Raw genomic sequence first — 12,745 nt, 5'->3', positions numbered from 1 at the left:
TTGATGGCCCTTGAGGACTGGAGTTGGCCACTCCAGGACTAATTGGACCATGGGTCACTGTTCTCTGTCACTGTCACTCTGCAGTGAGAAGGTCTGACACCATGGGCCGCAGGTCCCTTCTGACCATGTCACCCTATGGCTGGACGATGGCACTGCATCTCGCGCAGAAAGAGGAGGTAGTGAGTGTGTCCCCTGTGGTTTCAGTGCTGGGCACGGGGGAGTCCCGCGGCGCTCTGCGCAGGATGAATGAGATGCTGGAGACGCTGGTCAGGAGGATGGACATCTTGGCCCGTCTGGAGAACGCGAGCGAGTCACGCAGGGGGGAGGAGGCCGGACACTTCACCCCGGACAGGTCTGTGAGCCCCTGACCTCCAGCAGGACACGCACCCACAATACAATACATCTACCTGTCACACGGCCACCTTCATGGACACCACCTCGTGACCCTGTCCCCTTCTCACTGAGACTCCATCCCCGTCTCCTGTGACCTCTTTTCCCTTTCTCGTGTGGTTGCCCGTACTCTCTGTTGCATCCATTAATCCTCTACCTTCATCTTGCTCGGGTTAGATGCTACATTGTCCCACACCTCCGTGGCCAGAGTAGAGGTTTGAAGGAACGGCAAAAGGTCCACCCCCCGTCCCCCCCCACTCCCATGACAGATTAAAATTCACTAATATACTGCTACAAAGACCAGTAACGGTATCTCCTGAGCAAAGGTGTGTGTGTTTTTGCCCCGCAGCAGAAGACTCGGTTTCAGGGTCACCAGCTCCTGCAGTAAATCACAGGACACTGAGTGTCTACGTGAGCAGAATGAGCCGTGGTACAGCTCACCCTGGGTGCGTGGTACCGCTTCTAAAGAAGCATTTCAGAAATGGATTGGACCCGCGAGTAGGGCTTTAGAGGATAGCTAAGCGGTGAGTTATGGGGTGCAGTGGCCCCTCTGTATCACTGTGTCCCTCTTGCAGTTTGCAGCCGATGAGTCTGATGGAGAAGATCCAGGCCATAGCTCAGAATGTGTCTGACATCGCGGCGAAGGTGGACCAGATTCTGCGGAACAGCCTTCTGCGAGGGAAGGGTGAGTTAGGGGGGACCGGCTGGACCCCCAGTCTGAACCACAGTATGATCCCGCCTGGAATCGAGCCCTTCAAATGCCACAGACAAAGCCTGGCTCGGCTCTGTGGATGAGGGAGAAAAGTCTCAAGGTCAAAGTGACATTTAAAGGTCACTCCCAACCCTTCGAGCAGCAAAACGTGTGAAATCTTGTATGTGTCTTTTGTTATTATTCCACTCTTAAAGCCATTTTTAATGAGGGTTTTAAAGCATCCTGTGATCTCTATAGCTGGTTTTAGCCCACCTCCCCAGAAGTGCAAGATCTTTATAATGCTTCCCTGTTTGGGATAATTTGTTGCCAATGTTCCCAGCAGTTTGAGCTGCAAGCTGTAACAATAGATAACGTTACCTTCGTAATCTAAGGATACATTGTAGCTGCCGAGTTACACTAAACTGAAGCGGCCATTATGTTAGGCACACAGTCAGGATTTTGGCAGATCTATAACAGGAGCACCAAACGATTGCCAGCGTTGGTAAAAACGTCGGATTATACCTCGTCACGCGCTTTACATATACAAATTATTAAAGAAATAGAAGGGAAAGAAAAGGCAGGAAATGAGTATTTCTGGTTTAAGTTGCAGGTGAGAAAAAGGGATGAGTTCCATTCACTTTAAGGAAAGTGTAAATTCCAGCTGGGTTGGGGCACCCTATAAATATTTGGGGTACCCTATAAATATTTGGGGCATGTCGCCTCCCTGTACCGAATTGTCTTCTCTGTATTTTTAGCGTTGGAGGGTCAGAGGGATCTCTGCGACATCCCCCGGGACCCCCGATTCCCAGACTGCTCCGGGAAAGTGGAGGTGTGTATAACGCTGCACGCTGTTTAGCACCATGCTGCTTGTGTAGTGCCATATTGCGGTTGGCACTCCATACTCTGCTGCTGGCACAGTCGCCATCTTGCGGTTGGCATTCCTTGGACACGCTACTAGACTAAGGAGCGATTTTGAGAGGTGCGAAATTGGCAGATTTCACAATCTTTTTGTTTTGGCAAAAAAAGTTCATTTCAATCCAAAAGTTCGCAATAACTTCACAGAAAGGGGCAATTCCATTGTTTTTGCCCTTTCTTTTTATACATTTACAGGAAGCAAGGGGTCTCCGGAGCTGAACCGCTCTGACTTAATCTTCAGGGATCCCCGGGTCTCCGAGATAGTGACCGGAGACAGTGGCATTGCTACTGTCCCCTCTATGGGAAAACAAAATGGCCGTTTAAATCTCCCGAGACTTGTGAGCCACTAGGAAACCGTGACATCATCCGTGGCGGCTCCCTATTGGCCGACGCGACCCATGGGGATTTTTAACCTCCAGAAAGTAGCCCGCGTCACCTGAAATCAATGTGGTCCAGCTCCGGAACCCCCCGGCTTCCTGGGGGGGTTGGGCGGGTGGAGATGGTGGGCAGAGGGAACTGCTGCTTCATTATTTAATGTTGGCGCCCGACATTCGATCAGACTTGTTGGAGGTGAATCCCGGCAGGTTGACACGCTGACGGTTGGCGTAGCTGCTCTCTCCCTCCTTACCCCGTGTCCTGTTTCAGTGGATGCGGTCACGGTGGACCTCGGACCCGTGTTACACCTTTTACGGAGTGGACGGAACCGAGTGCTCTTTCTTGGTGTATCTGAGCGAGGTGGAGTGGTTCTGCCCCGTGCTTCCGTGGAGGAATCAGTCCATCAGCGCCTTCTCAAAACCCCCTCCCAAAAAACAGGTATTTAATGGGGTTATTTATTTCTGCTTCCGTCGCCAGCTCTTAAGCCCCACCGGCCCAAAAAAGGGGGTAACAGCTCCTTAAGCCACCTGCTGAGTACCTCAATACTTCCGTCCTTGGGAATACTCATTCCCCTTTGAAATGAGATGTTCACTTATTCGGTTGTTGTGTAAAAATGACGATGTTTCGGTTTTCCCCTGGTCCTTCGTTAGAAAGGTTATCTGGTAGTTATTGCTCTTCCCAAGTATCTCGCTAAAACTAATTATACTGCCGCCAAGAATAAACAAAAGTTAAAAAAAAAATAGTCTGGATCAACCCTCTCCTGTGTGTACAGCAAGTTACACACCGATTTATCGCAAAAGGGTTTAGGTAAAGATGGTAAAAAAAACTCTCCGAAGCAACAAAAGTTTTGAAAATTAGTTAAAACATAATTATACTAGTGTGATTTGTTAAAGTTAAAATGCCTATTAACCCTGTCACTGCCATTAGTACACTTTGCCCTAGTAGGGACTGACCCCTTAACCCTGTCACTGCCATTAGTACACTTTGCCCCTAGGAGGGACTGACCCCTTAACCCTGTCACTGCCATTAGTACACTTTGCCCCTAGGAGGGACTGGCCTTTTAATGGCAAGTATTTAGTAAGGTCTTTCAGCAGCAAAAATGGGACCAAACCAGTGCAAAAGATTCATCAAAGGGAAAATCTCGCTGCTCTCTGTGGGATTCCTTTTCTTTGATGAATCTGGTGTTTTGCAGCCAAGAGACTTTAGTAATAAACCCCTGATGTTTGGAGCTTGATGCACGTGTGTCTCCCTCCCCCCTCCCCCCCCTCCCCCCCCCCCCAGGCAGCCTTCCGGACAGAACTCTCCTCCCTGCTGGACCTGCTGGGAACCGGCAAAGAGTCTCTCATCTTCATGAAGAAGAGGCTGCGGAGGCTGGAGGTTCAGTGGCTGCTCGCCGCTCGGAGACTGGAGACCAAGCTGGGGGACTCCCTGAAGGAGCAGAAGAGGGTAGCCCAGCGATCTCTTTGATTCCCCACCTCCGTCTTCCTTCCATACTTCCATCCCATATGCTCTTCCTTCCATACTTCCATCCTATACGTTCTTCCTTCCATACTTCCATCCTATACGTTCTTCCTTCCATACTTCCATCCCATACGCTCTTCCTTCCATCCCATACACTTTTTCTTCCATACTTCCATCCCATATATTCTTCCTTCCATACTTCCATCCTATACGTTCTTCCTTCCATACTTCCATCCTATACGTTCTTCCTTCCATACTTCCATCCTATACGTTCTTCCTTCCATACTTCCATCCCATACGCTCTTCCTTCCATCCCATACACTTTTTCTTCCATACTTCCATCCCATACGCTCTTCCTTCCATACTTCCATCCCATACTCTTCCTTCCATACTTCCACCCCATACACTCTTCCTTCCATACTTCCATCCCATACACTCTTCCTTCCATACTTCCATCCCATACACTCTTCCTTCCATACTTCCATCCCATACGCTCTTCCTTCCATCCCATACACTCTTCCTTCCATACTTCCACCCCATACACTCTTCCTTCCATACTTCCATCCCATACACTCTTCCTTCCATACTTCCATCCCATACGCTCTTCCTTCCATACTTCCATCCCATACGCTCTTCCTTCCATCCCATACGCTCTTCCTTCCATATTTCCATCCCATACGCTCTTCCTTCCATCCCATACACTCTTCCTTCTGCTTTTTCATGTGTCGCATTTCTTTCCTCTGTTTCCTTTTTTTAGTTCTTCTTTTCTCTCTTTCTCCTTAATTGGTTCTCTCTGACATCCACCTAGTTCTCTCTCTATCTCTACTTCTTATCTGCTGCACTCTTCCTGGCTTTCTTTCTGTCCTTGTCTCTATTTCTAACTCCTTCGTTCTGCTTCTCTCCCTGTCTCTCTCTCTCTCTCTCCCCTTTTTTTAAATCTCATTTCCCTTTCCTCTGTTCTTCTCTCCATTTCTCTCTGTCTCCACCTGTCTTCGCTCTCCTTCACTCACTACGTTCTCTCTCCTCCTCTCTCTGGCACCTGCTCGTTTTCTCCCCTCATCAGATCCTGGTTCACATCGGCTTCCTGACGGAGGAGTCCGGCGATGTGTTCAGCCCGCGGGTGCTGAAGGGTGGTCCTCTGGGTGAGATGGTCCAGTGGGCAGATATCCTGGCAGTTTTGTACGTGTTGGGCCACAGCCTGAAAATAACAGTGTCTGTCAAGGAACTGCAGAGGTGAGAGTAGGAACCAAGGAACTCGTCTTTCCTGCTGCATGGGGACAGACAGAAGGACCTATGACCCATGGCATGTGTCCCTCCTACAACATGATGACACAGTGACGCAGACAAAAGGACAGGTGCCCCACCAGAAAAACCTATGACCCATGGCATGTGTCCTTCCTACCACATGAAGACACAGTGACGCAGACAGAAGGGACAGGTGGTCCATTGGAAGGAGCTATGACCCATGAAGTCTATAATAGGACCATGACAATGTGATCCGCTGTGTGCAGTGACAAGGTGAGCCAGAGAGAAGGTACACAGTGACAGACAGAAGGTCCCAATGAGTCTGTCCATTCTAAAGTCGCTTAGATGTCACCGCCGATATTGTCTGCTGCCCAAATAACATGGACTTTCGGGATACATGATCTGTGGGGATGTGTTGCTGTGACTTCCTATGTAACGATGTCTCCTCAGTTATTTAGGGGTTCCTCCTGGGAGGGGTAACTGCCCCCTGATGGAGCCTCTACCCTTTGACCTCATCTACACGGATTATCATGGCATGCAGCAAATGAAACAGTACATGGGACTGTCCTTCAGGAAATACAGGTGAGAGGGCCACCCCCGACCCCACCGAGACCCTCACCGTACAACCGAGACCCTCATCTTCCGACCGAGACCCTCATCTTATACTGAGACCTTCATCTTCCGACTGAGACCCTCATCTTACACTGAGACCTTCATCTTACACTGAGACCTTCATCTTCCAACCGAGACCCTCCTCTTCTGACCGAGACCCTCATCTTCCAACCGAGACCCTCATCTTCCAACCGAGACCCTCATCTTCCAACCGAGACCCGCATCTTACAACCGAGACCCTCATCTTCCGACCGAGACCCTCATCTTACACCGAGACCTTCATCTTCCGACCGAGACCCTCATCTTACACTGAGACCTTCATCTTCCGACCGAGACCCTCATCTTCCGACCGAGACCCTCATCTTACACCGAGACCTTCATCTTACAACCGAGACCCTCATCTTACACTGAGACCTTCATCTTCCGACCGAGACCCTCATCTTACACTGAGACCTTCATCTTCCAACCGAGACCCTCACCTTCCGACCGAGACCCTCATGTTCCAACCGAGACCCTCACCTTCCGACCGAGACCCTCATCTTCCGACCAAGACCCTCATCTTCCAACCGAGACCCTCATCTTCCGAGACCCTCATCTTCCAACCGAGACCCTCATCTTCCAACCGAGACCCTCATCTTCCAACCGAGACCCTCATTTTCCAACCGAGACCCTCATTTTCCAACCGAGACCCTCATTTTCCAACCGAGACCCTCATTTTCCAACCGAGACCCTCATCTTCCAACCGAGACCCTCATCTTCCAACCGAGACCCTCATCTTCCAACCGAGACCCTCATCTTCCTACCGAGACCCTCATCTTCCAACCGAGACCCTCATCTTCCAACCGAGACCCTCATCTTCCAACCGAGACCCTCATCTTCCAACCGAGACCCTCATCTTCCAACCGAGACCCTCATCTTACAACCGAGACTCTCATCTTACAACCGAGACTCTCATCTTACAACCGAGACCCTCATCTTACACCGAGACCATCATCTTCCAACCGAGACCCTCATCTTCCGACCGAGACTCTCATCCTCCAATAGTGACCCCAGACCCAACTCAAACCCTCATGCTTCCATACTCTAACAGACCCCCATCATCTGACAGAGACCCCTCCTCTAAAAGTGACCCCTGACCCAATAGAGACCCCATTACCTAATAGTAAACCGTGTCTTCCATCCTCTAACGGAGACCCCAGAAACTATCGAGACCCCCTGCCTCTAACAGAGACACCTACTCAATAATAGAGACCCCCTGTTACTAGAGACCTCCTCCTATTGACTGTTACCCACTACAGATATCCACATCCATTACAGAGGCCACTCTAATACAAGACCCCTCTAATACACAGGCCTCCAGTTACTACAGAGACCTCCTCTTACTATTGAGACTGTTACCATCTAATACCAAGACCCCTCTACGACCGAGACCCCTCTACTACCGAGACCACTCTAATACAGAAACCTCTCTAATACACAGACCCCCAGTTACTACAGAGACCTCCTCTTACTATTGAGACTGTTACCATCTAATACCAAGACCCCTCTACGACCGAGACCCCTCTACTACCGAGACCACTCTAATACAGAAACCTCTCTAATACACAGACCCCCAGTTACTACAGAGACCTCCTCTTACTATTGAGACTGTTACCATCTAATACCAAGACCCCTCTACGACCGAGACCCCTCTACTACCGAGACCACTCTAATACAGAAACCTCTCTAATACACAGACCCCCAGTTACTACAGAGACCTCCTCTTACTATTGAGACTGTTACCATCTAATACCAAGACCCCTCTACGACCGAGACCCCTCTACTACCGAGACCACTCTACTACCGAGACCCATCTACTACATCGAGACCCCTTACCTACCGAGAACACTTACCTACCGAGACCCCTTACCTACCGAGACCCCTCTACTACCGAGATCCCTCTACTACCGAGACCCCTCTACTACCGAGACCCCTCTACTACCGAGACCCCTCTACTACCGAGACCCCTCTACTACCGAGACCCCTCTACTACCGAGACCCCTCTAATACCGAGACCCCCCTAATACCGAGACCAACCTAATACCGAGACCCCCTAATACCGAGACCCCCCTAATACCGAGAACCCTCTAATACCGAGACCCCTCTAATACCGAGACCCCTCTAATACCGAGACCCCCTAATACCGAGACCCCTCTACTACCGAGACCCCCCTAATACCGAGACCCCCCTAATGCAGACAGACAGTGAGAGCCCGGTTCTGACACGCACACTCCCTCCTGCAGGTGCCGCCTGCGCGTGGTGGACACGTTTGGGACAGAACCGGCGTATAACCACGAGGAATACGCCACGCTCCACGGCTACCGCACCAACTGGGGGTACTGGAACCTGCACCCCGAACAGTTCATGACCATGTTCCGTAAGTATGGGGGGTCCGTGAGGGACGAGGTCATCTATCATTTCCGGGGTTAAATATGACACGTGTAGTGCATGTTAATATGACACGTGTAGTGTATGTCAATGTGACACGTGTAGTGTATGTCAATGTGACACGTGTAGTGTATGTTAATAGGACATGTAGAGTATGCAGATATGACATGTAGAGTATGCAGATAGGACACGTGTAGAGTATGCAGATAGGACACGTGTAGAGCATGCAGATAGGACACGTGTAGAGCATGCAGATAGGACACGTGTAGAGCATGCAGATAGGACACGTGTAGAGTATGCAGATAGGACACGTGTAGAGCATGCAGATAGGACACGTGTAGAGCATGCAGATAGGACACGTGTAGAGCATGCAGATAGGACACGTGTAGAGTATGCAGATAGGACACGTGTAGAGTATGCAGATAGGACACGTGTAGAGCATGCAGATAGGACACGCGTAGAGTATGCAGATAGGACACGTGTAGAGCATGCAGATAGGACACGTGTAGAGTATGCAGATAGGACACGTGTAGAGTATGCAGATAGGACACGTGTAGAGTATGCAGATAGGACACGTGTAGAGTATGCAGATAAGACACGTGTAGAGTATGCAGATAGGACACGTGTAGAGTATGCAGATAGGACACGTGTAGAGTATGCAGATAGGACACGTGTAGAGTATGCAGATAGGACACGTGTAGAGTATGCAGATAGGACACGTGTAGAGTATGCAGATAGGACACGTGTAGAGTATGCAGATAGGACACGTGTAGAGTATGCAGATGTACCCCACACACACACGGTTCTGTCACTGCACCTCCATCCTGCCTCGCAATACGCCTCTGCTACAGCACTTACTGCTCCCCCCTCTGCTATTCCTGTGCTGATCCCCCTAACACACACAGATCTGTCACTGCTCCCCCATCTGCCATTCCTGTGCTGATCCCCCTAACACACACAGATCTGTCACTGCTCCCCCCTCTGCTATTCCTGTGCTGATCCCCCTAACACGCACAGATCTGTCACTGCTCCCCCCTCTGCTATTCCTGTGCTGATCCCCCTAACACACACAGATCTGTCACTGCTCCCCCCTCTGCTATTCCTGTGCTGATGCCCCTAACACACACAGATCTGTCACTGCTCCCCTCTCTGCCATTCCGCGCACACGTTACAGCGCTCTTAGGTAGATATTGCTGAGTCTTGCCCACGGGTCCCTGCGTGTCCCCTCACCCTGCCGTGGGTCCCTGCGTGTCCCCTCACCCTGCCCACGGGTCCCTGCGTGTCCCCTCACCCTGCCCACGGGTCCCTGCGTGTCCCCTCACCCTGCCCACGGGTCCCTGCGTGTCCCCTCACCCTGCCCACGGGTCCCTGCGTGTCCCCTCACCCTGCCATGGGTCCATGCGTGTCTCCTCACCCTGCCCACGGGTCCCTGCGTGTCCCCTCACCCTGCCATGGGTCCATGCGTGTCCCCTCACCCTGCCCGTGGGTCCCTGCGTGTACCCTCACCCTGCCATGGGTCCCCCCTCACCCTGCCCACGGGTCCCTGCATGTCCCCTCGCCCTGCCCACGGGTCCCTGCGTGTACCCTCACCCTGCCATGGGTCCCCCCTCACCCTGCCCACGTTCCGCAGCTCACACCCCCGATAACTCCTTCATGGGCTTCGTGACGGACGAGCTGGATGAGGCGGAGCGTCAGCACGTGGCTCTGAGCAAAGTGAGGAACATGGTGGTGGTGTACGGAAAGGAAACCGCCATGTGGAAGGTAGCAAGCTTACTTCCCTCTCCCCTCTCCCCCTCCCTTCTCTCCTCCCGTCTCCCGTCTCCCCTTCTCGTGAGTTACCTATCCCCTCCTCATATTATCTCTCCCACTTTGTCTCTCTCCATCCCTCCCTCTTTCCTACTTTCTCTGTCCCTCCCTCTCTCTTACTCCCCTCCCTCCCCCTACCACTCCCCCTCGCTCCCCCTCCCTCTCTCCCTCCCTCTCTCCCCCTCACGCCTCTCCCCCTCCCTCTCTCCCTCCTCCTGCCTTTCCTATTCCTCTCTCCCCGTCCCTCTTCCAACTTCTCCTGCTCCCCCTCCCCATCCCTCCTGTCTCTCTCCCTCCCTCGCCTCTCCCCCTCCCTCCGGTCTCTCCATCCCCCTGCCTCTCCCCCTCCCTCCTGTCTCTCTCTCCCCCCTGCCTCCCCCACTCAATTTCTTCCTCCCTATCCCTCACTATCTTGCTCTCCCTCATCCTCAAATCCTTCTCTCCTCTTCCCCCCCTCTCCCCCTCTATCTTGTCCCCCTCCTCTCCTCCTTGTTCCCTTACACCCTGCTAACCGATTTATGAGTATGTTTCACAGATAATCTGCCACACGCCCGACTCACATCTGTTTCTTCTCTCCCCCATCGGCCTCCTCGACGTCCCCACACAGCTACAGGTATCTTATCATTTCTGCGTCCAACTCCATCCGCCCCAAAAGCCAATTCTATTCTATTTCTTCTTAATAAGTTGAAGACTTTAATTGGATTTATTTTTGGTTCCTAGTCTCCTTTAACTTCTTAGCGCAAGTGGCTCACTAAAGGGGTTTCCTTACTTACTGCTCCTATAATTAACAAAGCGCTACATGCCCAGGGTCCCGGCTATCAGAGAGCTTCTAGTTCCCTACACCCCCATTCTCTCACTCCCACCTGCAGGTGAAGGACCCCTAACAGTTCCCAGAATTCCCTATGACTTCCTTTGGCGCCCGAGCTTGTAGCCGCGCTGCTCCCACTCTCTGGAACAGTCTGCCCCGTACAGTGCGAGAGACGCCTCTCTGGGAACCTATAACAGGCTCGGGCCTACCTGTTTCCCCAGGAATTTAATGATCCACAACCTGTACACTCTATAACAGGCTCGGGCCTACCTGTTTCCCCAGGAATTTAATGATCCACAACCTGTACACTCTATAACAGGCTCGGGCCTACCTGTTTCCCCAGGAATTTAATGATCCACAACCTGTACACTCTATAACAGGCTCGGGCCTACCTGTTTCCCCAGGAATTTAATGATCCACAACCTGTATACTCTATAACAGGCTCGGGCCTACCTGTTTCCCCAGGAATTTAATGATCCACAAACTGTCCGCCATTTAATAGCTACAGCCCTGTCCCATCCTGTGGGGTATCTTTCCTTGGGTTTGGTCTCATTTATTACCTTTAAAGGAGCCATTATTGCGCCTTTTATTATTGTCATTTTTTTAACACAGGATTGAAGCCGGGGGTCTCCCCATTCATTTCAGCTGCGGGGCCCCCTGCTTCCCGAGATGCAGATCCCCGAAGGGGGCGCCGGCATCGCGGCAAAGTTTAAAGCTTCCGCGTCACGCCGGCCAACAGGAAGTCGCGCCGGGTGATGTCACGGCTTCCTATTGGTCTGCAGGGTGCGGGAGCTTTGAAACGCCGCCATTACAGGGACCCTGGTAGCGGAGGTCCGTGTCTCCGAAAGCAGGGGGTCCGCAGAGCTGAAATTAATGGTGTTCAGCTCCGGAGACCCCGTGCTCCAATCCTGTGTTAAAGGATTGTAACTGAAAAGGTCTCTGAGTCCCGTTGGGAGAAACACGCTAAATAAAGTTATTAATATAATAGATATGGGGTGGCCAAGCAGCACTCATGGAATTAGGGATATCCCTGCTTCAGCACAGGTGGCTCAATCATGATGACTGAGCCACTGATTGAGCCACCTGTGCGGAAGCAGAGAGATCCTTAAACCCTGACCTGTCGGTGGCCCTTGAGGACTGGAGATGGCCAGTCAACGACTGAGCCACTGATTGAGCCACCTGTGCTGAAGCAGGGATATCCTTAAACCCTGTCCTGTTGGTGGCCCTTGAGGACTGGAGTTGGCCGCCCTGTAATAGATCTCTCCCACATCTCCCCTCCCTCAGGGTAAAGAGACGTTCCTGGACGTGCTGAACAAGCACATGGAGATCCACGGGACCGTTTACTACGAGACGCAGAGACCCCCGGAGGTGCCGGTGTTCGTGAAGAACCACGGATTGCTCCCCCAGCACGACCTGCAGCAGCTGCTGAAGAAAGCTAAGGTGACACGGGGGCGAGTGGGACATCAGAGCCACGGTGACAGGCAGTGGGGTGCAGGGTGACACAGCGGCGGCGGCGGCGTGGCATCCGTCGCAGTGACAAGCGTGGGAACCGGCCGTGTCCCTCACACTGCAGGGGGAGTCTGAGATAGAAGGTGACCCAGTGACCTAGAGACGGAGGGCAGAAGTGACCGCAGGGTCTGTCCCAAAGGCACAAGGTGACACATACAGGACAAAGAATGTGAGGTGTGTCCCTGCCAGTGTGACGCGGTGACAATGCAGAGTGACTGAGGCACAGCAAGCGATGTCTGGGACACAGTAACAGAACGTCTGTCCCTACACTGGGGGACATAGTGACACATACCCATTGGGATGTGAGGCGTCGCACTGATTGGCTCCTGCAGGCTTCACACTGATTGGCTCCTGCAGGCGTCGCACTGATTGGCTCCTGCAGGCGTCGCACTGATTGGCTCCTGCAGGCGTCGCACTGATTGGCTCCTGCAGGCGTCGCACTGATTGGCTCCTGCAGGCTTCGCACTGATTGGCTCCTGCAGGCTTCGCACTGATTGGCTCCTGCA

The 12,745-nt window shown here is 52.2% G+C and overlaps 1 protein-coding gene across 1 annotated transcript in view; it reads left to right on the top strand.

The window, feature by feature from the left end:
• Positions 1-12,745, top strand: part of MGAT5B (alpha-1,6-mannosylglycoprotein 6-beta-N-acetylglucosaminyltransferase B) — a 54,630-nt gene that overhangs the window by 25,065 nt on the left and 16,820 nt on the right. Inside the window, exons 4-14 of the mRNA XM_075579738.1 lie at positions 205-352; positions 966-1,075; positions 1,837-1,910; positions 2,642-2,809; positions 3,653-3,817; positions 4,896-5,065; positions 5,528-5,659; positions 7,972-8,105; positions 9,747-9,877; positions 10,530-10,535; positions 12,015-12,170. Of these exons, the coding sequence (XP_075435853.1) occupies positions 205-352; positions 966-1,075; positions 1,837-1,910; positions 2,642-2,809; positions 3,653-3,817; positions 4,896-5,065; positions 5,528-5,659; positions 7,972-8,105; positions 9,747-9,877; positions 10,530-10,535; positions 12,015-12,170 (1,394 nt within the window). The remainder of the gene's footprint in view (positions 1-204; positions 353-965; positions 1,076-1,836; positions 1,911-2,641; positions 2,810-3,652; positions 3,818-4,895; positions 5,066-5,527; positions 5,660-7,971; positions 8,106-9,746; positions 9,878-10,529; positions 10,536-12,014; positions 12,171-12,745) is intronic.

This window comes from Ascaphus truei, chromosome 22 (assembly GCF_040206685.1).
Source record: "Ascaphus truei isolate aAscTru1 chromosome 22, aAscTru1.hap1, whole genome shotgun sequence".
Taxonomy (NCBI): Eukaryota; Metazoa; Chordata; class Amphibia; order Anura; family Ascaphidae; genus Ascaphus; species Ascaphus truei.
The sequence above is the reverse complement of the archived record's forward strand: the minus strand, read 5'-3'. Positions and strand labels throughout refer to the sequence as shown.